The sequence below is a fragment of the Oncorhynchus mykiss genome, chromosome 22 (genome assembly GCF_057628025.1).
Source record: "Oncorhynchus mykiss isolate SJ-2025 chromosome 22, ASM5762802v1, whole genome shotgun sequence".
NCBI lineage: Eukaryota > Metazoa > Chordata > Actinopteri > Salmoniformes > Salmonidae > Oncorhynchus > Oncorhynchus mykiss.
In genome coordinates, this window is record NC_143043.1 from 44,785,336 (window position 1) to 44,812,491 (window position 27,156).

Sequence of the window (27,156 nt, forward strand, 5' to 3'; positions counted from 1 at the left end):
ATCCACCTGTTCACACCCCCATCTCCAGCGCCAGCATCACTCTGCCACATGGCCTCAAACTGCACCATTTAGTTTCTCTCCGTCGCCCACACACTTTTAACATTTAGATAACAAAGCATTTGACCTTTCCATTGTGTTAACGATGGAGGATTGGTTGACTTACCGTTTTAAAGAGTATGTTTTTTCAAGATGATTGACAAGAAAAGTTTCGTCCAACCCATCGGGTATCTCACTGCACACTCATATGTCATGTCTTGAAATATGCAGACAGATTCACATTAAATTGATATTGTAATACTTCTGCCAACTTTCTAACTCCGCCCATAACTTTTGGACTTCATAGCGTTCCCAGAATGCGTGGATTATCGAGTCATTGTTAGTTTTACACTTTTGATGGCATAGAACGCCCTTCTTGCCTTGTCTCTCAGATCATTCGCAGATTTGTGGAAGTTACATGTGGTGCTGATGTTTAGGCCAAGGTAGGTATAGTATTTTGTGTGTTCTAAGGCAACGGTGTCTAGATTTGTATTTGTGGTCCTGGTAACTGTAAAAAAAAAATGGAACACCATTATTTTTATCTTACTGAGATTTACTGTCAGGGCCCAGGTCTGACAGAATCTGTGCAGAAGAGCTAGGTGCTGCTGTCGGCCCTCATTGGTTGGGGGCAGAAGAACCAGATCATCAGCAAACCGTAGACATTTGACTTCAGATTCTAGTAGGGTGAGGCCGGGTGCTGCAGTCTTCTAGTGCCTTCGCCAATTTGTTAATATATATCTTGAAGAGGGTGGGGCTCAAGCTCCATCCCTGTCTCACCCCACGGCCATGTGGAAAGAAATCAACAAAGCATGAGAGGACTTTGCTTTTATTTAGGTTTGTTAGTCAATCACTTTTGTGGATTGGGGTGATCAGTCCTTGGTTCCAAATATTGGCAAAGATGCCAGAGCTGAGGATGATGTTAAAGAGTATAACCAATTGGAATTTGTGGTCTGTATATTTTATTATTTAATTTAGGGTACCATCAACACCACAGGCCTCACTACAGACATCCTGGTTCAAATTCAGGCTGTATCACAACCGGCTATGGTTGGGAGTCCCATAGGGCGGCGCACAACTGACATAGTTTCAGGCTTTTATTTTGAAAAATTAGCCAGAAAGATAACATTGCGTCAGGTGAACTTTGCTCGCGCAACAGAGTTCGGACAGCCATTTCATTTCCCTCTCCTACTGAACAAGACCGTTGCGGTTGATATATTATCGATTATATATTTTAAAAACAACCTGAGGATTGATTATATAAAATGTTTGACATGTTTCTGTGGACATTACAGATGTTATTTGGAATTTCCGTCTGCGTTGTCGTGACCTCTCTTTCCTGTGGATTTCTGAACATAACGCGACAATCAAACTGAGGTATTTTAGATATAAAAATAATCTTTATGGAACAAAAGGAACATTCTCACAGTCTCGTGAGTGAAAACATCCGAAGATCATCAAAGGTAAATGATTAATTTGATTGCTTTTCTGATTTTCGTGACCAAGCTACCTGATGCTAAGTGTACTTAATGTTTTGTCATGCGATTGATAAACTTACACTAATGCTTGGATTGCTATTATTATTATTTGACTGGGGCGCTATGCTATTCAGCGGTTGCTGATGATGGAATAGATGGAATATGAACATTTGTCATTTTTGTTTTGTTATTAAAAGGTTATTAGATGACGTTGTTACGAAAACATTGTAACTTTAAGAGTTTTCCCAGTATATGCTTGATATTTATACATTGTACTTGTGTGGAAAATGTCCAAATCAAAGATAATGTTTTGGTAAAGATGAAATGTGAAGTTAGTTGTCTAAAATTGGATTTGAGTCAAATCTAGACCTTGTGTCTTAACTTGGTACGCTCAGTGAATTGCCCTAAAGGCGGTTACGCCCACTTCTGACCCGAGGGTATAAGACATGTGAGTTAAGAATTGACATATCAGACTAAGTGGCCCAAGCTGCAGCCAAGGTCTAAAAAGTCAACGAACCCAAAACGCAACACAAGGTTGAAGACGATCTTTTTTTCTACCCATGCCCATGATGAGTAGCTGTGTCTAAGCGGGTGAATTCAAGCCGGACCACCTAGCCTCCACTCTCCATCGAATCGTGGTATCTACACTGTTTCATTCATATGCTGTGAGCTCTGAGCTACAGAGCTGTCTGTCCTCAGAAGACCCCTTCCAGAGCAAGGGCGAGGAATCAGACCACTAAGCCAAAAGGACACTGACCTCGTGAGGACAACCAGAGAGTTGCGTCGGAGAAGTGCGTCATTGAGAAGCCTAAAGGACCCACGCGGAGCTTCCCCTCTGAGACCTCCAACACGTAATTACATCATTATATTCTGACCCATAAGAGCGGCAGTTCGGGGCAAGGCTACGGTTAAAATAAGCATAGCTGACAAATGCACCCAAATGTATATTTTTCTCGTGTACTTTCTCTTTTTCTCTCTCTTTTAAAACCCCATTTTGGGGGTGCCATAGTGTGTTGGCCCGTTATACTAAGTTCTAATCAATAGCCTAGACTGTGTTTTTGTGTATCTTTTATCATTTTAGCTTTCTTGTAAATAAATAATCAACTGAGATTAGTGTGGTACGAACTCATTGGTGAGACCCGGGTCCGTGCAGATTCACGGGCTATACGACGTTCAGAACGAGACTGTAGAGGAAACTGGTTAATTAGCGGCTGTTGTAAAATTGATATTCTGATATTCTTTGAGTTAATTTGGGAAATAGAAACTCAATAAAACAAATTTTCCCATGGTGCCCCAGGTTAATGAGTTTAATAATTGCTTGATTCATTTAATCACGCAATTAGAAACCTTTAATCATTCGATGAGCGACAGTCGTCACATTAACTAATGCAACGTCACAACACTTTCATGCCCTGCCTCCAGTCCACTTACCAATATCTGAACAAGAGAGCCTCATCGAAATTGCAACAAACGGTTCTGTGAAAATGTAATTTGATCAGAAGCCACTGCCAGATTTCTGGATAGGGCTGCGCTCAGAGTATCCTGCCTTGGCAAATCACGCAGTTAAGACACTGATGCCCTTTGCCACCACGTACCTATCTGAGAGTGGATTCTCGGCCCTCACTAGCATGAAAACTAAATACAGGCACAGGCTGTGTGGAAAATGATGTAAGACTGAGACTCTCTCCAATACAACCCAACACTGCAGTTATGGATGTCCTTTCAAGCACACCCTTCTCATTAACCTGTGGTGAGTTATTCACAATTTTTGATGAACAAATAAGGTTTTATATGTAAGATGGCTAAATAAAGAGCAATATTATTGATTATTAATTGTGCCCTGGTCCTATAAGAGCTCTTTGTCACTTCCCACGAGCCGGGTTGTGACCAAAACTCTTATACATTCTTATCTTTAATACATTTATAGTGTGTGTGTGTGTGTGTGTGTGTGTGTGTGTGTGTGGCAGGCTTTCAATGATCGCAAAAAACAACATTTGAGAGTGCACTGACCCTGGTGCTAGAGGGGGTACGCAGCTGGAGGTTGAATGTTTGAAGAGGTACGGGACTATAAAAAGGTTGGGAATCACTGGTTTAGTGTATTCTGATTTTCTATGAATTCTGTGGCTTCTTCAATTATATTGAGCTGGTTTCTGATGTACTGTTCCTTCTTTTTTCTTAGTGTATTTCTGTGATGTTTTTGTGTTTTACAATAGTTTAGTTGTAGGCCAAGTTTTCTGGGTCTCTGTTTTTGGTTGGATAGATTTTTCAATTTCTATGTTAGTTTATTGCCTTCAACAAACCATTCGTCATCGATGTTCATTTTCTTTGGTTGTCTGCTTGAATTTGTTTTTGATTGGGCAGCTGACAGGTTAAATATACTGTTGAAGTTTTCTACTGCTAAGTTTACACCTTCACTATTACAGTCAAATGTTTTGTCCAGGAAGTTTTCTAAAACGGATTGAATTTGTTGTTGCCTAATAGTTTTTGGGAAGGTTTCTACACTACTTTCCTTCCATCTATAGTATTCCTTAATATTATGCAGTTCCTCTGGCTTTGATGCCTCAAGATTGAGCATTGCTCTCTTCAAGTAGACTGTGATTTTGCTGTGATCTGATAGAGGTGTCTGTGGGCTGACTGTGAACCCTCTGGGAGACTCTGGGTTGAGGTCAGTGATAAAGTAATCTACATTACTTCTGCAAAGGGATGAGCTGCAGGTGTAGCTACCAAAGGAGTCCCCTCGAAGCCTACGTTTGACCAAGTGTGCGACAAAGCTGCAGGAGTTTTTGTTGGTTGGTTTGTCGTAGTAGTGTCTAGTGGGGTATATTGGAGAGGGAATGCTATCACCTCCAGGTAGGTGTGTGTGTCCCCTGTGTGCTGAGAGTGTCAAGTTCTTGTCCAGTTCTGGCATTTAGGTCGCCACAGACTGGTACATGTCTCTGGGCCTGGAAGTGAATGATCTCCCCATCTAGGATGGAGAAGCTGTCATCAAGTATGGGGATTATTTTGGGGGATATAGGTAGCACACAGGAGGACATATTTCTCTGTAGAGATAATTTCCTTTTTAATTTCAAGCCAGAGGTAAAATGCTCCTGTTTGACTAATTTAATATAGTGGGTTAGGTCTTCTCTATACCAAATCAGCATACAGTCTATTCTCTGTTTCACACTTGGGAGTTTGGTAGATGGGACTACCAGGTGTGTGTGTGTGTGTGTCTCTCTCTATCTCTCTCATTAAATTCAAAGGGCTTAATTGGCATAGGAAACATTGCATTGCATTGCCAAAAGTAAACATTACACTCACAAGTTTTAAAATAATATAGACATTTCAAATGTTATATTATTGGCTATGCACAGTGTTGTAACAATGTGCAAATAGTTGAAGTATGAAAGGGAAAATAAATAAACTGATTGGTTGTATTTACAATGTTGTTTGTACTCCACTGGTTGCCCTTTTCTCATGGCAACGGGTCACACACCTTTCTGCTGTGACTGCACACTGTAGTTCACCTAACAGATATGGGAGTTTATCAATGTTTGATTTGTTTTCAAATTATTTGTGGATCTGTAAGAAATATGTGTCCCCAATGTGTTCATACATTTGGCAGGAGGTTCGGAAGTGTAGCTCTGTCTCTCTCTCTCCATCTGTCTCTGTGGTTGTGTCTACACTTGATACCTACATGCTACTTCTGCTATCAGAATACGAAGGTCGCACTGAAAAAAGACACGTCTAGATGCTCAAAAGTTGCTTTGTGGTCTGATTGTGTTCAGATCTGTCTGGCCAGCAGGTGGTCAGGGATGCATTGTGTGTGGATTTCTCCTCAGTCTGGACACAACCAGGCTACCAAAAGCACATACAGTGGGCTACGTCATCTGCTACGTCATCAGCACTCCTCCCACAAGTCTCCTCGTGTGGTTTGGGACTGAGAGGCACTTTTTCATTAAAGCGTTGGAGGAAATACGCCACTAGCGTGTGAGGAACGTGTTTGCTTGTCTCATAAATGCTAGCTAATATTTAGAAAAAAATATGTTTTTTTTGCTTGGCTAGAGTTATGCTGACCCGTTTGCAATCCCTTTTAGCGTTGCATGCTACCTATAGTTAGCGCCAGTAGTTAGCTACTGCCATCAGTTGTTGTGTTATTATCATATTTAGCCTATTCCACCATTTATAGACTGCATATTGGCATTTGAATATAGCGCGGGAAAAGGGAATCAGGACACACTGGACACGGTAGACAGAGTTACATGTAGCTGTAGATGCATGACGTTTTCTGAAGTCTAGACACAGCCTCTTTTTCTCTCGCTCGGTCTCGCTCGTCTTTCTCACAGGATACACATTAAACAGAGTCGAGAGGTGACTGTACCAGTCCTTCTTTTCCCAAATTCCTCTAGAACATCATGTGAGTCTGGTGCTGGGGAAGGATTATGGATTTCATTATCATCAACCTTGAGGTGGAGTGAGCGAAACAAAAGCGACTCGATCATCCAAACCTCAAACGTTGACCAATGGCCAATCAGCCTCTGAAAGCCTTCTCTCAAACACAAGCCTATAAAAAGAGTTATCGGTTTCTGTAGCCTGGATAGATAAAGATGTCTGGATCTCCTCCTCTCGTGTCCTCCTCTTCTCTCCTGTCCTCTTCTCTCCTTTTCTCTCTGTCCTGTCTTCCTCCTATGACAAACAGTACTTGCCAAAACAGGAAGTAATTTTAGTTCTATGCTAGTTTCATAATTTTTTCCCTTAAATGTCTCATCAGAGGAATGTGAATGGGCACCTGTATTACCTTTTAAGTAATTTTTTTTTGGAGCTAGCTTCCCCGCACCTCTCTGATTCAGAGGGGTTGGGTTAAATGCGGGAAGACACATTTCAGTTGAACTCATGCAGTTGTACAACTGACTAGGTATCCCCCCTTTCTCTTTAAGGTAGTGTCTTAAGGCACTGCTCAAATATTTCTTAAACCTGTTCCCAGACTATCGGCTGTGCTCTGCACACTCCAGTTTCTACCCTTGCACAATAACAGACAGACAAATAGCCCTTCGTTCTATCTGCAGGTGTAATTGATACCAATGTTTCTGTCCTTCGATGGGCCCCAGGATCTCCTGGCCCCTCAGCCTCCTGCCTAATCAATCAGGGTATTGATATCCCCCGTCCCTGGTCCCCTGGTCGATGAGTGCTAAGAGTGAGCACCTGACTATTAACTACTGTGTGGGTGGGGAGGTGTTGGATGACACGCATACACTAACAACATTGTCTTGTTAGGTACAGTGCCTTGCGAAAGTATTCGGCCCCCTTGAACTTTGCGACCTTTTGCCACATTTCAGGCTTCAAACATAAAGATATAAAACTGTATTTTTTTGTGAAGAATCAACAACAAGTGGGACACAATCATGAAGTGGAACGACATTTATTGGATATTTCAAACTTTTTTAACAAATCAAAAACTGAAAAATTGGGCGTGCAAAATTATTCAGCCCCCTTAAGTTAATACTTTGTAGCGCCACCTTTTGCTGCGATTACAGCTGTAAGTCGCTTGGGGTATGTCTCTATCAGTTTTGCACATCGAGAGACTGACATTTTTTCCCATTCCTCCTTGCAAAACAGCTCGAGCTCAGTGAGGTTGGATGGAGAGCATTTGTGAACAGCAGTTTTCAGTTCTTTCCACAGATTCTCGATTGGATTCAGGTCTGGACTTGGACTTGGCCATTCTAACACCTGGATATGTTTATTTTTGAACCATTCCATTGTAGATTTTGCTTTATGTTTTGGATCATTGTCTTGTTGGAAGACAAATCTCCATCCCAGTCTCAGGTCTTTTGCAGACTCCATCAGGTTTTCTTCCAGAATGGTCCTGTATTTGGCTCCATCCATCTTCCCATCAATTTTAACCATCTTCCCTGTCCCTGCTGAAGAAAAGCAGGCCCAAACCATGATGCTGCCACCACCATGTTTGACAGTGGGGATGGTGTGTTCAGCTGTGTTGCTTTTACGCCAAACATAACGTTTTGCATTGTTGCCAAAAAGTTCAATTTTGGTTTCATCTGACCAGAGCACCTTCTTCCACATGTTTGGTGTGTCTCCCAGGTGGCTTGTGGCAAACTTTAAACGACACTTTTTATGGATATCTTTAAGAAATTGCTTTCTTCTTGCCACTCTTCCATAAAGGCCAGATTTGTGCAATATACGACTGACTGATTGTTGTCCTATGGACAGAGTCTCCCACCTCAGCTGTAGATCTCTGCAGTTCATCCAGAGTGATCATGGGCCTCTTGGCTGCATCTCTGATCAGTCTTCTCCTTGTATGAGCTGAAAGTTTAGAGGGACGGCCAGGTCTTGGTAGATTTGCAGTGGTCTGATACTCCTTCTATTTCAATATTATCGCTTGCACAGTGCTCCTTGGGATGTTTAAAGCTTGGGAAATCTTTTTGTATCCAAATCCGGCTTTAAACTTCTTCACAACAGAATCTCGGACCTGCCTGGTGTGTTCCTTGTTCTTCATGATGCTCTCTGCGCTTTTAACGGACCTCTGAGACTATCACAGTGCAGGTGCATTTATACGGAGACTTGATTACACACAGGTGGATTGTATTTATCATCATTAGTCATTTAGGTCAACATTGGATCATTCAGAGATCCTCACTGAACTTCTGGAGAGAGTTTGCTGCACTGAAAGTAAAGGGGCTGAATAATTTTGCACGCCCAATTTTTCCGTTTTTGATTTGTTAAAAAAGTTTGAAATATCCAGTAAATGTTGTTCCACTTCATGATTGTGTCCCACTTGTTGTTGATTCTTCACAAAAAAATACAGTTTTATATCTTTATGTTTGAAGCCTGAAATGTGGCAAAAGGTCGCAAAGTTCAAGGGGGCCGAATACTTTCGCAAGGCACTGTACATTGTGGTTTTTGGCACAAAAAAAAAGGTTTGTTTTTGGTCAAAAATACTAAAATCGCCATGAAATCTGCAAAAATAATTATTTCATTTAGGAAATCTGTTCACCAAGTATTCCACACATAAATATAAAAATAGACGTGACTGTCTCAGTGTAATCAAGGTATGAAATTATTGTTATTTTCAAATGAACTCTGCAAAAAAAGAAACTTCCCTTTTTCAGGACTCTGTCTTTCAAAGATAATTAGTAAAAATCCAAATAACTTCACTGATCTTCATTGTAAAGGGTTTAAACACTGTTTCCCATGCTTGTTCAATGAACCATAAACAATTAATGAACATGCACCTGTGGAACGGTCGTTAAGACACTAACAGCTTACAGACGGAAGGCAATTAAGGTCACAGTTATGAAAACTTAGGACACTAAAGAGGCCTTTCTACTGACTCTGAAAAACACCAAAAGAAAGATGCCCAGTGTCCCTGCTCATCTGCGTGAACGTGCCTTAGGCATGCTGCAAGCTGTTGGATCGGAGGGTGAGGGCTAGGGCCATTCCCCCCCAGAAATGTCCTGGAACTTGCAGGTGCCTTGATGGAAGAGTGAGGTAACATCTCACAGTAAGAACTGGCAAATCTGATGCAGTCCATGAGGAGGAGTTGCACTGCAGTGCTTAATGCAGCTGGTGGCCACACCAGATACTGACTGTTACTTTTGATTTTGACCCCCCCCCCCCCCTCCTTTTGTTCAGGGACACATTATTCAATTTCTTTTAATCACATGTCTGTGGAACTTGTTCAGTTTATGTCTCAGTTGTTGAATCTTGTTATGTTCATACAAATATTTACACATGTTAAGTTTGTAAACTCAGCTTACTTTCAGCAATCTCTTTTTGGGCTTAGTTGTGGTCAATTTGCAGTGTACAAATTATTGTAATTACGTTCCGGCTCTCGGACAAAAATCGGCCCACGGCTGAATCTAGTTGCCAACCCCTGATATATAGTATTACTTTTTTATATCTGTGTCCATATTGTCCATTACTTTCTAGTGGATAGACCATATGGTTCAAGAGAATGGCCTAATGAATGAAAAAAAACATGCATTCAACAATGCAATTAACTCTGTAAATTAACATTTACAACAAAGACGTATTGACATAGTGATATAAGTAAGTGTGTAAAAAAAATACATAAAGGATTTTTCATGCTGAAACCTTCAAGCTTTTTTTTTATATATCATATTAGATTTTAAAATATAGATTTTACATGTGATAAGGCCTCACAGAGGGCCAGAGATAATTAGGCAAATGTGATAATCTGAAGTATTCAAAAAGGCCACTGATATGCCATCTGATAAAATTGCAAATATTCCTTGAAAGTTACCGAAGTTCTGGTAAACTTCAAAAGTTTACAGTTGTATACCCTCCCTTTGCAACCCTGCTCCCACCAATCAATACAGTATGCATCACTGGCACTCGCTCTTCTCTCTGAACCTAAGATTCAAGAACATCTAGTGACTATCGCTCCAAATGTCAAACGCTCTCTGGCTACCAAGCTTTTGTTTTCCCCCCTGCGAGGGATTGATCCATTCTACACACTTTAGAGAGAGAATGATGGAGGTTGCTGTGTTCTTGGGGACCTTCAATGCTGCAGACATTGTTGGGTACCCTTCCCCAGATCTGTGCCTCAACACAATCCTGTCTCGGTGCTCTGTAGACAATTCCTCATGGCTCAGTTTTTTTGCTCTGACATACACTGTCAACTGTGGGACCTTATATAGACAGGTGTGTGCCTTTCCAAATCATATCCAATCAATTGACTTTATCACAGGTGGACTCTAATCAATTTGAAGAAACATCTCAAGGATGCACCTGAGCTCAATTTCGAGTCTCAAGGCAAAGGGTCTGAATACTTATGTGAATAAGTTTTTTTATTATTTACATAAAAATCTAAAAACCTGTTTTCGCTTTGTCATAATGGAGTATTGTGTGTAAATCGATGAGGATTTTTCATTTATTATTTAATCCATTTTAAAATAAGGCTGTAACTTAACAAATTGTGGAAAAAGTCGAGGGGTCTGAATAATTTCCGAATGCACTGTACCTCCATCTCCACAGTCTGACAATGGAGACTGTGTTCCCTAGCCCGTCGGACGCTCTGCGGTCCATTTGTGGTTGTCATGAAGTGTGCGTGGTTTGTAGGTAATTGTATCACTGGCATCAACCACAGATGCAGCTTTCTGCATTTTTATTTCCTAATGTACTGTGCCTTTCAGCAGTGAGTTGCAATAGACAGAAGCAACCTATATTGTTAATACTTAACAGGCTGCTTTGGGACGGCAGGGTAGCCTAGTGTTTAGAGCGTTGGACTAGTAACCGAAAGGTTGCAAGTTCGAATCCCCGAGCTGACAAATCTGTCATTCTGCCAGGCAGTTCAGGGGCAGACGGCCTGTTCCCAGGTCGTCATTAAAAATAAGAATTTGTTCTTAACTGACTTTTAGTATTGGCCTAGTTAAATAAAGGTTTAAAAAATGTTGTTTTTTTTAAAATGAAGAACAAACAAGATCTAGAAAAGATCAGGTAAAAAAATGTGAAGCTTTTTTTGTATGGTAGAACCTGGCCCGGGGCATTCTCTATGATAAGTGTATGTCAAATGAGTGGGTGTGTAGATTAGTGCATTGCGTGTGTGTGTTCGAGAGTGTGACGATGTCCTGTATCTTCCCTGTCAGCTCCTGTCACCTCTACTGTCACCTCTACTGTGCAGCACAGCTCCAACCCACACAGCTACTGTCACCTCTCATCTCTCTCCTCTTCCACTAAGCAGCCCAAACACACATTCACTCAGGCACAAAAACATGTGTCAATAGATAAACATAGGCACACACCTACATATTTTGCTATTTACACACTCACTCACTCACTCACTCACTCACTCAGTGCTTGACTCATTTTGAATTGGCAGCCTGACAAAAGAGGAGTTTTTAATAATTTGTCTATCCGTCCTACTCACCTCCAGTGACTTGCCCAAAATGAACTTCTACCAACAGAACATGTCCTTATTTCTCTTTAATAGTCTTCATTCTTCCTCCCCCACACGTTCTCCCCCTCAATCTCACAAAGCTTACTACTCACTTAAAAATAGACTGCTATCGCTTTGTGGGGAGGGATGCTCTTTGGTAGTTGCAGTCAGATCTGATCAATAGTTACATACTGTATCCATAGATTCAGTCCTCTTTGAACAAGTGGAGAGTCCTGTTTAACAAACTGAGTGGTATAGGAAGGCTAAGTGCAATCACAAGCAAGAGAAGACTTGAAACATCTAGTTTAGTTGGTGGATAAGTCCCATAGCCCTCAGCTGTGTGGCGTTATGGAGCCTTTTGTGGGTTAGTTTTCCTGTGAGATATCACCTTAGTAATGTCAAGGATAGAGAGCAAGGACAGGTGACTGTCTGTCTTCCTATCTATTCATGTGTTGTTGGTTCTCTTATTCATCATTCAGTACCTAAGGTGGGGAGAAGTCTGTCCATAATAAAGTGCTGCTTTACCTTCTTAGCAGCACTATCAACAAGGCAGGTCCTACAGGCCCTAGTTTTGTCGCACCTGGACTAAAAACGGACTTAGGAAAATTGCAATTGACTCAGAACAGGGCAGCATGGCTGTCCCTTGCATGGCTGTCCCTTGAATGTACACAGATAACTAATATCTCTCCTGGCTCAACGTGGAGGAGAGATTGACTTCATCACTAATTGGATTGATGAGCAGTATTGACATGTTGAATGCATCGAGCTGTCTGTTTTGAACTACTAGCACACAGCTCAGACACCCATGCATACCCCACAAGACATGCCACCAGAGGTCTCTTTCACAGTCCCCAAGTCCAGAACAGACTATGGGAGGTGCACAGTACTACATAGAGCCATGACTACATGGAACACTATTCCACATCAAGTAACTGATGCAAGCAGTAAAGTGTTATTTAAAAAAATTATAAAAATACACCTTATGGAACAGCGAGTGACTGTGAACAAACACCAACACACACACACACACACACACACACACACACAATATCATACGCATTACACGCGTTAGAGGTCGACCGATGATGATTTTTCAACGCCGATACCGGTTATTGGAGAACCAAAAAAGCCAACACTGATTAATCGGCCAATTTAAATTTTTTACATGTATTTGTAATAATGACAATTACAACAATACTGAATTAACACTTATTTTAACTTAATATAATACATCAATAAAATCAATTTAGCCTCAAGTAGATAATGAAACATGTTCAATTTGGTTTAAATAATGCAAAAACAAAGTGTTGGAGAAGAATGTAAAAGTGCAATATGTGCCATGTAAGAAAGCTAACGTTTCAGTTCCTTGCTCAGAACATGAGAACATATGAAAGCTGGTGGTTCCTTTTAACATGAGTCTTCAATATTCCAAGGTAAGAAGTTTTAGGTTGTAGTTATTATGGGACTATTTCCCTCTATACCATTTGTATTTCATTAACCTTTGACTATTGGATGTTCTTATAGGCACTTTAGTATTGCCAGTGTAACAGTATAGCTTCCGTCCCTCTCCTCGCTCCTCCCTGGGCTCGAACCAGCAACACAACGACAACAACCACCACATAGAAGCGTTACCCATGCAGAGCAAGGGAAACAACCACCCCACAAGGCTGAGAGCGAGTGAAGTTTGAAACGCTATTAGCGCGCGCTAACTAGCCAGCCATTTCACTTCTATCACACCAGCCTCATCTCGGGAGTTGATAGGATTGAAGTCATAAACAGCGCAATGCTTGACACACAACGAAGAGCTGCTGGCAAAACACACGAAAGTGCTGTTTGAATGAATGTTTACACGCCTGCTTCTGCCTACCACCGCTCAGTCAGATACTTAGATACTTGTATGCTTGTATGCTCAGTCAGATTATATGCAACACAGGACAAGCTAGATAATATCTAGTAATATCATCAACCATGTGTAGTTAACTAGTGATTATGATTGATTGTTTTTTATAAGATAAGTTTAATGCTAGCTAGCAACTTACCTTGGCTTACTGCATTCGCGTAACAGGCAGTCTCCTTGTGGAGTGCAACGAGAGAGGTAGGTTGTTATTGCGTTGGACTAGTTAACTGTAAGATTGCAAGATTGGATCCCCCGAGCTGACAAGGTGAAAGAAAATCTGTCGTTCTGCCCCTGAACGAAGCAGTTAACCCACCGTTCCTAGGTCATCATTGAAAATAAGAATGTGTTCTTAACTGACTTGCCTAGTTAAATAAAGATTAAATAAAGGTGTAAAAAAATAATAAAAAAATTAAAAATCGGCACCCAAAATACAGATTTCCGATTGTTATGAAAACTTGAAATCCACACATGGATTTAGTACTGTAGATATGTGCTAGTGGTGGAGTAGGGGCCTGAGGGCACACAGTGTGTTGTGAAATCTGTGAATGTATTGTCATGTTTTTAAAATTTTATAAACTGCCTTAATTTCGCTGGACCCCAGGAAGAGTACTGATCCATAATAAATAAAAATACAAATTAGAATCAAACCACATATCTTGGTAAGGAAAGTAAACTGCAGGTTTATTATGCACAATGGTGTTTTCAAGGTCAAGAAATGGTTCTCGTTAGAGAAATAAGATAGAGGGCAGGTCCTGTAGAGAAAGGTATTGACTATTTCATTTAAATGCAATTCCACCAACTTTCAATCACTGCGTCTGACAGCAGTTTGCATCACAACCCTGGAAAACATTCGTTGTTGTTTTATTCCATGTCTGTTTTATAGGCCCATCTTCACTGTGTTCTTTGATGGGACCACACTTTGTTTTATAATGAAATAGCAAAGTGATAAGAGTAAATTGGGCTCATTGCCTTTGTTTTCTGCGAGGCTTATATCTGTTTTAATTGTGTATCTATTACCATTAGAAAACCCCATTAGGGATAGTATCCATTAACAGTCATGTTTTCTTGTTCTTACTCTCATCCTGTCCTGCATGTGTGACAAGTCTATGACATTATTAGTTGGCAGGGGGACAGAGTTGAATGTCCACACTGACGTTAAAGATATTTATAACTAACCCAAGATGGTTCATCCGTGTTGTTTTCAATGGGAGCAAATGTAGCATAGTGGGCAGAACAAGCACACGCTAGTGAGATCCTAATGGCACATTCTAGCATGTATATTTACATATTTCCTTTGGGGAATATTCTTCTCTTTGAACCGCGTGTGTGCAATACCTTAATTAGCCTTTTTTTTTTTACTTTGGAAAATATACAAAACTTAGTGCACTATGTTCGTAACAGATTCTAGCTTTGAGAACAGAAAACTGTATTGCCATCGGGCTTTTCTTTGACAAAAAAATCAGCAGAATGTTGGCCCAGTTCCATCTCGCTCCATACTCTCCCACTGCTGGCCACTGGGCTTCCTCTCCTCACCATATTTGGTGGGGAGGGGAAATAACAACCAGATGCTTGAGATTTCTACATCCGGTGAAACATCTGGCTTCTTGTTCTGTCTGTGCTGGCATCCTGAAGGTGAAGCTAGCATACATGAATACGTTAAGATCTACAGGTAACTGTCAAAATAATGGAAACACTTGAGTAAATGACGGATACAAAGTATATTGAAATCAGGCACACAGGCTTGGTTCCTGAGTTAATTAAGCAATTAACATCCCATCATGCATGTATAGAAATGCTGGGCGGGCCATTATTTTGGCTACCATGGCTATGCCCCTATAAGATGGCAATGACCCCATCAACAGGTTATTTATTAGTGGTCACTGAATGGTTTGATAAGCATGAAAACGATGTAACCAACCAGGGTTGGCCCCTGGATGGGAGACCAGATGCTGCTGGAAGTGGTGTTGGAGGCACACTAGGAGGCACTCTTTCCTCTGGTCTAAAACAAATTATCCCAATACCCCAGGGCAGTGATTGGGGACATTGCCCTGTGTAGGGTGCCGTCTTTTGGATGGGACATTAAACAGGCGTACTGACACTCTGTGGTCACTAAAGATCCCATGGCACTTATCGTAAGAGTAGGGGTGTTAACCTCAGTGTCCTGGCTAAATTCCCAATCTGGCCTTCATACCATCATGGCCAACATGATGGCCATCATCCCCAGCTTCCAATTGGCTCATTCATCCCTCCTCTCCCCTGTAACTATTCCCCAGGTCGTTGCTGTAGATGAGAATGTGTTCTCAGTCAACTTACCTGGTAAAATAAAACATGATATGCCATGGCCATCTGTCACCAGATCTAAACCCAATTAAATACATGGGAGATTTTGGAGCTGTGCCTGAGACAGCGTTTTCCACCACCATCAACCAAACACCAAATGATGGAATTCTCGTTAATGAATGGTGTGGCATCCCTCCAGTAGAGTTCCAGACACTTGTAGAATATATGTCAAGCTGCATTGAGCTGTTCTTGTTCATGGTGGCCCAACAACCTATTAAGACACTTTATGTTGGTGTTTCCTTTATTTTGGCAGTTACCTTTATTAAGGGTAATTGTTTACACGTTGTTTAATTAATTTAACAAATCTCTTTATCATTCATGAATTCACACCCCTCTGAGATGCTCAATTACAAATGCCAGTATCCTTTTATAATGTCCTCAAAATAGATATGCTAATTAATACCCATCATAATCACTTCTTCACAGTGTTTGAACATCAAGGAAATTTGCCTAATACGCGCTGAGAGACAATCCACTTGCGTATTCACAGAAGGTTCCTGTCTTCGTTAGATACAATGGTGCCTGTAGAGACGATAGAGGGCCCCGCTTTATAATCTATTTGGGGAATTCAACAATTTTGTTTGTTAATTTGTTGGAATGAAAATGCTCAACGATGACCTGGTTATTAATTACTAGTTTAGTTTCACTTTTAATGGTACATAACATGTGATGGATGGTCTATGGATGGTCTATGAATGGTCTATGGATGGTCTATGGATGGTCTATGGATGGTCTATGAATGGTCTATGAATGGTCTATGAATGGTCTATGAATGGCCTATGGATGGTCTATGAATGGTCTATGGATGGTCTATGGATGGTCTATGAATGGTCTATGGATGGTCTATACATGTTTATTTATGTTCTTGTCTGTTTCTGTGTCTTTCAGGATGTAGTCTGGGGATTGAACTCCTTGTTTACCGTAAGTACCTTGTAATCAATTAACTGATTTGAAAATTATCTTAAAATGTGTTCGTTCTTGGTGTACAGTGCCTTCTGTAATGGGTGATCTATCACCAGCAACACACAGAGGTGACAGATCAGTGCCACAACAATTACCATAACACACAGGGTATACAGTGCCTTCAGAAAGTATTCATACCCCTTGACTTATTCCACATTTTGTTGTTACAGCCTGAATCCAAAATGGATTCAATAGATTATTTTTTTCTTGCCCAGCTGCTCTCAATACCACATAATGACAAAGTGAAAACATGTTTTTAGACATTTTTTTCAAATGTATTTGAAATGAAATATCTAGTTTGCATGAGTCAATACATGTTAGAATCACCTTTGGCAGTGAGTACAGCTGTGAATCTTTCTGGGTATGTCTCTAAGAGCTTTGCAAACCGGGCTTGTACACATTATTCTTTTTTAAATTCTTCAAGCAATGGCAAGTTTGTTGTTGATCATCGCGAGACAGACATTTTAAAGTCTTGACATAGCTTTTTAGGCCGATTTAAGTAAAAACTGTTTGAAAGTCAACATCGGCCTCATGATTAAATCGCTGAGCGGTTTGCTTCCTCTCCAGCAACTGAGGAAGGACGCCTGTATCTTTGTAGTGACTGGATGATACACTATCCAAAGTGTAATTAATAACTTCACCATGCTCAAAGGGATATTCAAATTAGTTTTTTTTATACATCTACCAATAGGTGCCCTTCTTTGCTAGGCATTAGAAAACCTCTTGTCTTTGTGATTGAATCTGTGTTTAAAATTCACTGCAGGGCTGAGGGACCTTACAGATAATTATATGTGTTGGTTGCAGAGATGAGGTAGTCATTCAGAAATCATGTTAACACTGTTATTGCACCCAAAGTGAGTCCATGCAACTTATTATGTGACTTGTTAAGTACATTTTTACTCATCAACTTATTTAGGCTTGCAATTACCAAGTGGTTGAGTACTTATTGACTCAAGACATTTCATTTGTTTATACATTTTTATAAATGACTAAAAAACGTAATTCCAACTTTGTGTGTAGTCTAGTGACAAAGAAACTGAATTAAATGCATTTTAAGTTCAGGCTGTAACACAACAAAATGTGGAAAAAGTCTCAACGGGTGTGAATACCTTCTGAAGGCTCTGCATAGGCCCGTGTATGAGGAACAGGTAGACTGAGGATGTTAAAATCTCTTATTTAACAGCACGAAAATTAAAAAGTGTAATATCTTCACACGTGTTCTCAAATTGCCATCTAAAAGAGAGATTGTTCAAGAAATATGCTTAAAATGTGTTTCTTATATTGTAAAATAATAACACATCACGAGAATGGTCGCACATGATCAGATAAGCCTGAAATTTCCTTTTTTCATCCTTTTTATTGAAAATCTGTTATCTGTGACATTTTCGTCCGATACCAATATATCGGTAAAAGGCCAATTTCAGCCACTAATATCGGTGAACCGATATATCGGACGGACTCTGGTGGTGCTGCAGCCTGATGCTCAGTCATGCCCTGATGCTTAGCTTTTAATCAGGAAGTGAGGAGCTCGCCACACAGACCTAGCCGCCATTTTATCTCCCTAATAACACAATGCGCCTCGCTCGCCATGCACACAGTCTCTATGGCAACAGGATTATTACACTATTTTGTCAGTTAGTATCAGACAACAACAAACCTAATAGTCTGGCAAGTGGTTGTTTTGTTTTAATCTTGGTTAGCAGGTTGTTGTTGTTTATTTAAACCGTTTTTTTGTAAACTTCCGCTGTCTCTCTCTCATTTCCCTCAGGATCTACTTAACTTTGATGACCCGTTGAACATTGACGCGGCCGAGCATCATCTGCGTGATAAGGTAACGAAACCAACCAGTCCACCTGGAGGGAGGTCATCTTCCCTCTATCCTGTACATGGCCTTACATGAACAGCATGAAGTTGGAATTGTTGTTGGAAAGCTCTACAGGTAGAATGTGAGGTAGTTCTGTAGAACTCTCTCTCACCACCACTGGACTGTGAGTGGGTCAAGTGGACCTTTCAGAACCACTAGGGACTAGGCTGTAGTGTATGTCTCTCTCTGTGTGTCTAAGCAGGGCACTATATAGTAAATAGGGAGCCATTTGGGATGCACCCTATGTCTCATTCTCCCTGCAGGAGACAGACCAGTGTGTCGACGTGGATTAACTTACATCCTGTTGTACACACTGCTGCTGAAACATCCAGCCAACCAGGCTGCCAAGAGCTGGTCTGGGATCAGATGTTCCCAGAGGAACTTACATCCTGACACATTAACTACCGGAACAGCGAGCCCCTAAGTCAGCCCCCCAAGAGGTGATCTGGGAACCTCAGATCCCAGAGGAACTTACATCCTGACACACTGACTACCGGAACAGCCAGCTCCCCCAAGAGCTGGTCTGGGATCAGACTGTTGTTGACATGAGTGATTGGATTCACTGTGATGCGTCTCCTACCATACTGCAGGCCTAGCCTAGTAGCACAATTGCAGAGAGACAGAGCTAGCAGCTGTTCCAACCGCTCTATAATTAAACTGTGGTGGGACCACTCGCACTCGCTCCCAAATAGTGCTCGGCTGGGGTTTGCAGTACTCCCCAGGTGCTCCCCAGTCCCCAGCCAGGCATGTGCTTCACTGCAGAGAGACGGAAAGAGCAGCTTAATATCTCAACAGCAGGGCAAGACTACTGTACTGTCTCCATGGACTCATGCTTTATTACATGTGGTTTACAGCCTAAAACACTTCAGTGAGCAGGCCTTTCAAATCGACCTGGAAGGATAGTGACCTCATCCCGCCAGTAGGGGATGCCTGGTTGCCCTTTAAAAGTGCTTTCCTCTCCATCTTAAATAAGCATGCCTCGTTCAAAAAATGTAGAACTAAGAACAGATATAGCCCTTGGTTCACCCCAGACTTGACTGCCCTTGGCCAACACAAAAACATCCTGTGGCGTTCTGCATTCGCATCGAATAGCCCCCACGATATGCAACTTTTCAGGGAAGTCCGGAACCAATATACTCAGTCAATAGGTAAAGCTAAGGCTAGCTTTTTCAAAGAGAAATGTGCATCCTGTAGCACTAATTCCAAAAAGGACACTGTAAAGTCCATGGAGAATAAGCACCTCCTCCCAGCTGCCCACTGCACTGAGGATAGAAAACATTGTCACCACCGCTAAATCTACGATAATTGATCATTTCAATAAGCATTTTTCTACGGCTGGCCATGCTTTCCACCTGGCTACCCCTACCCCGGCCAACATCTCAGCACCCCCTGTAGCAACTTGCCCATGCCCCCCCCCCCCCCCCCCCCGCTTCTCCTTCACCCAAATCCAGACATATTCAGATATTCTGAAAGAGCTGCAAAATCTGGACCCCTACAAATCAGCCGGGCTAGACAATCTTGACCGTCTCTTTCTAAAATGATCTGCCGAAATTGATGCAACCCCTATTACTAGCCTGTTCAATCTCTCTTTCGTATCGTCTGAGATCCCCAAAGATTTGAAAGCTGCCGCGGTCATCCCCCTCTTCAAAAGGGGAGACACTCTAGACCCAAACTGTTACAGACCTATATCCATCCTACCCTGCCTTTCTAAAATCTTCAAAAGTCAAATTAACAAACAGATCACCGACCATTTCGAATCCCACCGTACCTTCTCCGCTATGCAATCTGGTTTCCGTGCTGGTCATGGGTGCACCTCAGCCACGTTCAAGGTCCTAAATGATATCATAACCACTATTGATAAAAGACAGTACTGTGCACCCGTCTTCATCGACCTGGCCAAGGCTTTCGACTCGGTCAATCACCACACTCTTATCGGCAGACTCAATAGCCTTGGCTTCTCAAATGACTGCCTCACCTTGTTCACCAACTACTTCTCAGCTATAGTTCAGTGTTTCAAATCAGAGGGCCTGTTGTCCGGACCTCTGGCAGTCTCTATGGGGGTGCCACAGGGTTCAATTCTCGGCCGACTTTGTTATCTGTATATATCAATGATGTCGCTCTTGTTGCTGGTGATTCTCTGATCCGACACCATTCTGTGTACATCTGGCCATTCTTTGGACACTGTGCTAACAAACCTCCAAACGAGCTTCAATGCCATACAACACTCCTTCCGAGGCCTCCAACTGCTTTTAAATACAAGTAAACTAAGTGCATGCTCTTCAACCGATTGCTGCCCGCACCCGCCCGCCCGTCTAGCATCACTTCTCTGGACGGTTCTGACTTAAAATATGTGGACAACTACAAATACCTAGATATCTGGTTAGACTGTAAACTCTCCTTCCAGACTCACATTAAGCATCTCCAATCCAAAATTAAATCTAGAATCGGCTTCCTATTTCGCAACAAAGCCACTCATGTTGCCAAACACACCCTCGTAAAACTGACTATCCTACCGATCCTTGACTTCAGCAATGTCATTACAAAATAGCTTCCAACACTCTACTCAGCAAACTGGATGTAGTCTATCACAGTGCCATCTGTTTTGTTACTAAAGCCCCATATACTACCCACCACTGTGACCTGTACGCTCTCGTTGGCTGGCCCTCACTACATGTTCGTCGCCAAACCCACTGGCTCCAGGTCATCTGAAAGTCTATGCTAGGTATTGCACCACCATAGCAACATCCACCCGTAGCACGCGCTCCAGCAGGTATATCTCACTGGTCATCCCCAAAGCCAAAACTTACTTTGGTCGCCTTTCCTTCCAGTTCTCTGCTGCCAATGACTGGAACGACTGGCAAAAATCACAGAAGCTGGAGTCTTATATCTCCCTCTAACGTTAAGTATCAGCTGTCAGAGCAGCTTACCGATCACTGTACCTGTACACAGCCAATCTGTAAACAGCCCACCCAACTACCTCATCCCCATATTATTACTTACCCTCTTGCTCTTTTGCACCCCAGTATCTCTACTTGCACATCATCATCTGCACATCTATCACTCCAGTATTAATGCTAAATTGTAATTATTTTGCCTCTATGGCCTATTTAGTGCCTACCTCCCTACTCTTCTACATTTGCACACACTGTACATAGATTTTTTTATTGTGTTATTGGCTGTGAGTTTGTCTCTGTGTTGTTTGATTTTGTCGCACTGCTTTGCTTTATCTTGGCCAGCTTGCAGTTGTAAATGTGAACTTGTTCTCAACTGGCCTACCTGGTTAAATAAAGGTGTTCTCAACTGGCCTACCTGGTTAAATAAAGGTGTTCTCAACTGGCCTACCTGGTTAAATAAAGGTGAAATAAAAATAAAATACAGGAAAGGTCAGGCCTTCAGTCTGTTGGCCACTTGCAGCAGGTCAATATCGGCACCGTCTCCTCCTGTGTAGAATGGAGGCTTTGACTGCCTGGCTTGGTGACCGGTTCATACCGGTTGGTTTCGCACACCAACACCTCAAGCCCTGTTCAAAAGTCAGATTGGGCTTGAGGAACACAAACTAGAGGAAAAGAGACCGGAGATAGTATGTGAGGGAAGGAAGGAACATGCTAAACTGATGTCTGAGAGGAGACGGGAGAGGGGAGAGGAGGCGGGAGAGGAGGCGGGAGAGGGGGCGGGAGAGGAGGCGGGAGAGGAGGCGGGAGAGGAGACGGGAGAGGAGGCGGGAGAGGAGGCAGGAGAGGGGAGAGGAGGCGGGAGAGGGCAGAGGAGGCGGGAGACAGGAGAGGAGGCGGGAGACAGGAGAGGAGGCGGGAGACATGAGAGGAGGCGGGAGAGGAGACGGGAGAGGAGACGGGAGAGGAGGCGGGAGAGGAGGCGGGAGAGGGCAGAGGAGGCGGGAGACAGGAGAGGAGGCGGGAGACAGGAGAGGAGGCGGGAGACATGAGAGGAGGCGGGAGAGGGCAGAGGAGGCGGGAGACAGGAGAGGAGGCGGGAGACAGGAGAGGAGGCGGGAGACAGGAGAGGAGGCGGGAGACAGGAGAGGAGGCGGGAGACAGGAGAGGAGGCAGGACCTACAGGAAGTATTTATTTCAATGGATGGTGTCCTCTGGTCTCTACAGTCCTGAGGGTTCCGGTGTTGTCTTTCGTCTCTAAAGTTCTGTCTGTTTAACCGTCGCAAGGCCTGAGCAGTGAATCTGTGTTCTGCAACATTACACACCTAAAACTTCCACCTTTTACAGTAGGAGTAGTGGTTGACATGTAGTTATTAACCAGTGCAGTATGTGCATATGTGCCGAATGTTTGTTTGAAAACTATTAATCCACTTTAAAGTATATATTCTTTAATATGAACATCCTCGCTATTAACATCCTTAGATGAGTTGCCAAATAAGTATTAAAATGTTTAATTCAAATAACTCCTAAAGCTCTTAGAATTATTATTTATCTATTATTTATCTTCAATGAATGCAACATCATTTGCATATGACTTATCCATACATTTCCTTATGTGTTTTCCAGTTAGCCTCTAGCATGGTCTCTATAGTACAATGCCTGGAGCTGTGCATTCAGACATGTATTTGCATATTATTTACATACAATTAGTTATATTCACTTAAAAACACTTTCTTCTGCAGACCTCATATTTCTCAGCTTTGTGAACTTCAGCCTTTCTACCAAACGGGCTGGGGGCTGGGGCTGGTGGCTGGACCTGGGGCTTGGGGCTGGACCTGGGGCTTGGGGCTGGAGCTGGGGATGTGGGCTGGAGCTGGGGGCTGGGGCTTGGGGCTGGAGCTGGGGCTGGAGCTGGGGATGTGGGCTGGAGCTGGGGATGTGGGCTGGAGCTGGGGCTGGAGCTGGGGGCTGGAGCTGGGGATGTGGGCTGGAGCTGGGGGCTGGAGCTGGGGGCTGGAGCTGGGGATGTGGGCTGGGGCTTGGGGCTGGAGCTGGGGCTTGGGGCTGGAGCTGGGGATGTGGGTTGGAGCTGGGGGCTGGAGCTGGGGATGTGGGCTGGAGCTGGGGGCTGGGGCTGGAGCTGGGAGCTGGGGATGTGGGCTGGAGCTGGGGGCTGGAGCTGGGGATGTGGGCTGGAGCTGGGGGCTGGAGCTGGGGATGTGGGCTAGAGCTGGGGGCTGGAGCTGGGGATGTGGGCTGGAGCTGGGGGCTGGGGCTGGAGCTGGGGCTGGAGCTGGGGATGTGGGCTGGAGCTGGGGGCTGGGGCTGGGGGCTGGAGCTGGGGGCCAACTGTGTTGCTGTGGCAGCCATTTGGTCACATTAGGAGTATGGATCCTTCTGTGTGATGGTCTGTCCATCCTGTCTGTCTGAATGATGCTGCTCAACTGGCCGGGCAGGCAGAAGGCTCTGTTGGGGAGACGACTCATCTCTCACACGCCACTGTAACTGTAAGGTTTTTGTTCAGAGCAGCCATTCAGACCAATTACAGAGAGTTACAAACAGACTAGTGTCCACAGGCCATAGTGGGCTTCCTACACAGTGGGCCCCAAAACACTCAGGTAACAAGGTGCTACACTGTGAACTACGCTGTGAACTACGCTGTGAACTGCACTGTGAACTGCACTGTGAACTACACTGTGAACTACACTGTGAACTGCACTGTGAACTACGCTGTGAACTACGCTGTGAACTACACTGTGAACTACGCTGTGAACTACGCTGTGAACTACGCTGTGAGCTACGCTGTGAACTACACTGTGAACTACGCTGTGAACTACGCTGTGAGCTACGCTGTGAGCTACGCTGTGAACTACGCTGTGAACTACGCTGTGAACTACGCTGTGAACTACACTGTGAACTACACTGTGAACTACGCTGTGAGCTACGCTGTGAACTACACTGTGAACTACGCTGTGAGCTATGCTGTGAACTGAGAAACCCCCTTGTGTCAGAACAGCACCGGTGATCACTACTGTGACGAGTTCCCCTGGACAGTACCGGAGATCACTACTGTGACGAGTTCCCCTGGACAGTACCGGTGATCACAACTGTGACGAGTTCCCCTGGACAGTACCGGAGATCACTACTGTGACGAGTTCCCCTGGACAGTACCGGAGATCACTACTGTGACGAGTTCCCCTGGACAGTACCGGAGATCACTACTGTGACGAGTTCCCCTGGACAGTACCGGTGATCACAACTGTGACGAGTTCCCCTGGACAGTACCGGTGATCACAACTGTGACGAGTTCCCCTGGACAGTACCGGTGATCACAACTGTGACGAGTTCCCCTGGACAGTACCGGAGATCACTACTGTGACGAGTTCCCCTGGACAGTACCGGTGATCACAACTGTGACGAGTTCCCCTGGACAGTACCGGTGATCACTACTGTGACGAGTTCCCCTGGACAGTACCGGTGATCACTACTGTGACGAGTTCCCCTGGACAGTACCGGTGATCACTACTGTGACGAGTTCCCCTGGACAGTACCGTTGCATCTACCTACAACCCGTCCCAAAATACATCAGACTAAACTGTCCGGAAAACATACTCTTTACACTCATACACCAAATAACAGAAAACAAGCCCGCACAAATACCCAGCGGGCCTAGTGCCCTTAAATAGCCTCCAAACAAACACTAATTCAAAACAGGTGTACCCAATAACCAGAAACAAACGGAAAGGGAATCGATGGCAGCTAATAGGCCGGCGACGCTGACCGCCGAGCACCGCCCGAACAGGAAGAGGCACCATCTTCGGCGAGATTCGGGACAGAATTTGAAGGTCAATTTGATTCACACCACTCTGCAGGAAATGGGAAAATGAAAATGAGCAGGAATGTTTATCGAAACTGACTGAACTAAACGTTTTCTGCTGTGTCAGAATGATTCTCAAGCCAGCTCCCCTGTGGCGTTGAAAATGGCTGAGTGGCGCTAGTAACAGCTGGTGAAGCCAGGTCGGGTGTTGGTGTGAGTCAGGTCCACAATCAAAGCTAAGTAAAGGAACGATGGCCCATGCAATATTCCCTCAAATGTTTCTCAGCACTCAGTACATTTCAGGTCTGCTGAGGGAAGACTTGAACGTTGTGAAAATTCTGTGCAACTTCCAGCGTGCTTTTACTGTGAACACTGAGGCTGTACCCGCTCTGTTAGTTTTAACAGTGACTGAGTAGGCTATTGTGGCAATTTGATCATAACTAAGGCCCACCAGAGTGGCCCACCAGAGTGGCCTACCATCAAAAACAATGGAGAAAATGCATCCCATAATATTTTTACATGGAAATAGCTGTTCTATCATTCAGCCTACAGTAGCAGCCAATGTGTGGTGTTCAATGTAGGCCCACATTCCTTGAGACTTTGTGGGGGGGGGGGGGGGGACATGCAGGGCTTGACATTAACCTGTTTATCCACTTGTCCTTCAGACAAGGTGACTGAAAATGGTATTTGATGAAATAAACCACTTTACAAAATAAAATGCATTACTATTCACATACCATTATTACAGATAATCAGACAAATTATGCTACCCTATTGGCTACTTAGCTTATTCAAACCTGTTTCGAAATACAACACTGCTACTTTAAGACAAAAAAAGTTCTTTACCTGACTCACTATTCAAAGATGTCTAGAAATGTACATGGTTTGTGCTCTTGTAGGAAGAAATCCCTCCCGTATTGCTGACTACAAATGATCTATAACTGTGCTGATAACTCACTAACTAGTAAAGGATATGAACAAAACTTGCACCCGTGGCTACATGCAGCTCTTACTTTGATCTCAAAACAAGCTCATCTACTCAGGACCACAGCTGTAAACACAGTCCAGTTCAAAGTAAATGGCACAGATCCATATATGGCAATGGTCTATTTGCATATAGGCCTACTGCAGCTCTGATTGGTTATGCCACATCAGTCTGTGTAGAGTACGGGCTGAGTCATGTGTGTTAATGCAATATAATCCTACTCCGATGCGTTCTGGAATATCTATTGCGTAGCTTGTTTTGTTTCGGTATGTTGCATTCAAAGTGGATAATATTGTGTGGATTCGATCACAATTACCACAGTAAAGGGAACATTGATAGTGTTAACTAACAGGGAAAACTCTAGAAAGAGTGAAGTTCAATATCATGCTTCTCTCTGTGGGCTGATAGAGTATTTGTTCTGCGTGACAGTCTCGGGGTGCGCGTGCAGCTTAGAGGGAACATTGTACACGCTTCCTCACACTACCACAGCTCTGTAGTAGTTGTCCCAGCTGCCTCTCCCACCCCCTCCCACCCCCTGCTGTGATGTCCACAGTCTGTGGTTCTCGGCGTGAGGAGTGTCCAATCTCTGGGTCTCCCCTGACTCTGTAGCTGTGGCATGCCGACAACACCAAGTCACTGTGCAGGAGGGAACTGGGGAACCACAACTCACACGTCCGCCACATAGCACGTCTGCCTCACGAATGCTAAATGACCATGTAACGACCATACTGATGCATCAGTTACCCTGCTTACTGACTCCCCTGTGGTGTCTCTTCACAGGCAGCTGGGACTCAAACTCTCTCGCTCTCTCTTGCGCTCTTTCACTTTCTCTGTCTCTTTCACACTCTCTCTTTCCTTTCTCCCCTCATCTCTCTCCCTCTACCTCCCTCTTTCAGAGTGGACAGGACACCTCCATGGGGGTCATACAGTAGTTCTGTGTGAGAGATGGAACATACCATAACGGAATAGACTGCTATTTGATCGTTGACCTTAAAA

General features: G+C 43.4%; 1 protein-coding gene across 13 annotated transcripts in view; it reads left to right on the forward strand.

Annotated features, from left to right (window-relative positions):
* LOC110501860 (NEDD8-conjugating enzyme UBE2F) overlaps positions 1–27,156 on the forward strand; it is a 99,001-nt gene that overhangs the window by 45,936 nt on the left and 25,909 nt on the right. For all 13 annotated transcript variants that reach the window (XR_016490652.1, XR_016490655.1, XR_016490656.1 and 10 more), the window contains 2 exons: positions 16,529–16,561; positions 18,372–18,434. Coding sequence is in view for 5 of the 13 variants with exons in the window: in XM_036959292.2 (XP_036815187.2) it covers positions 16,529–16,561; positions 18,372–18,434 (96 nt within the window). In the remaining 8 variants the exon portion in view is untranslated. The remainder of the gene's footprint in view (positions 1–16,528; positions 16,562–18,371; positions 18,435–27,156) is intronic.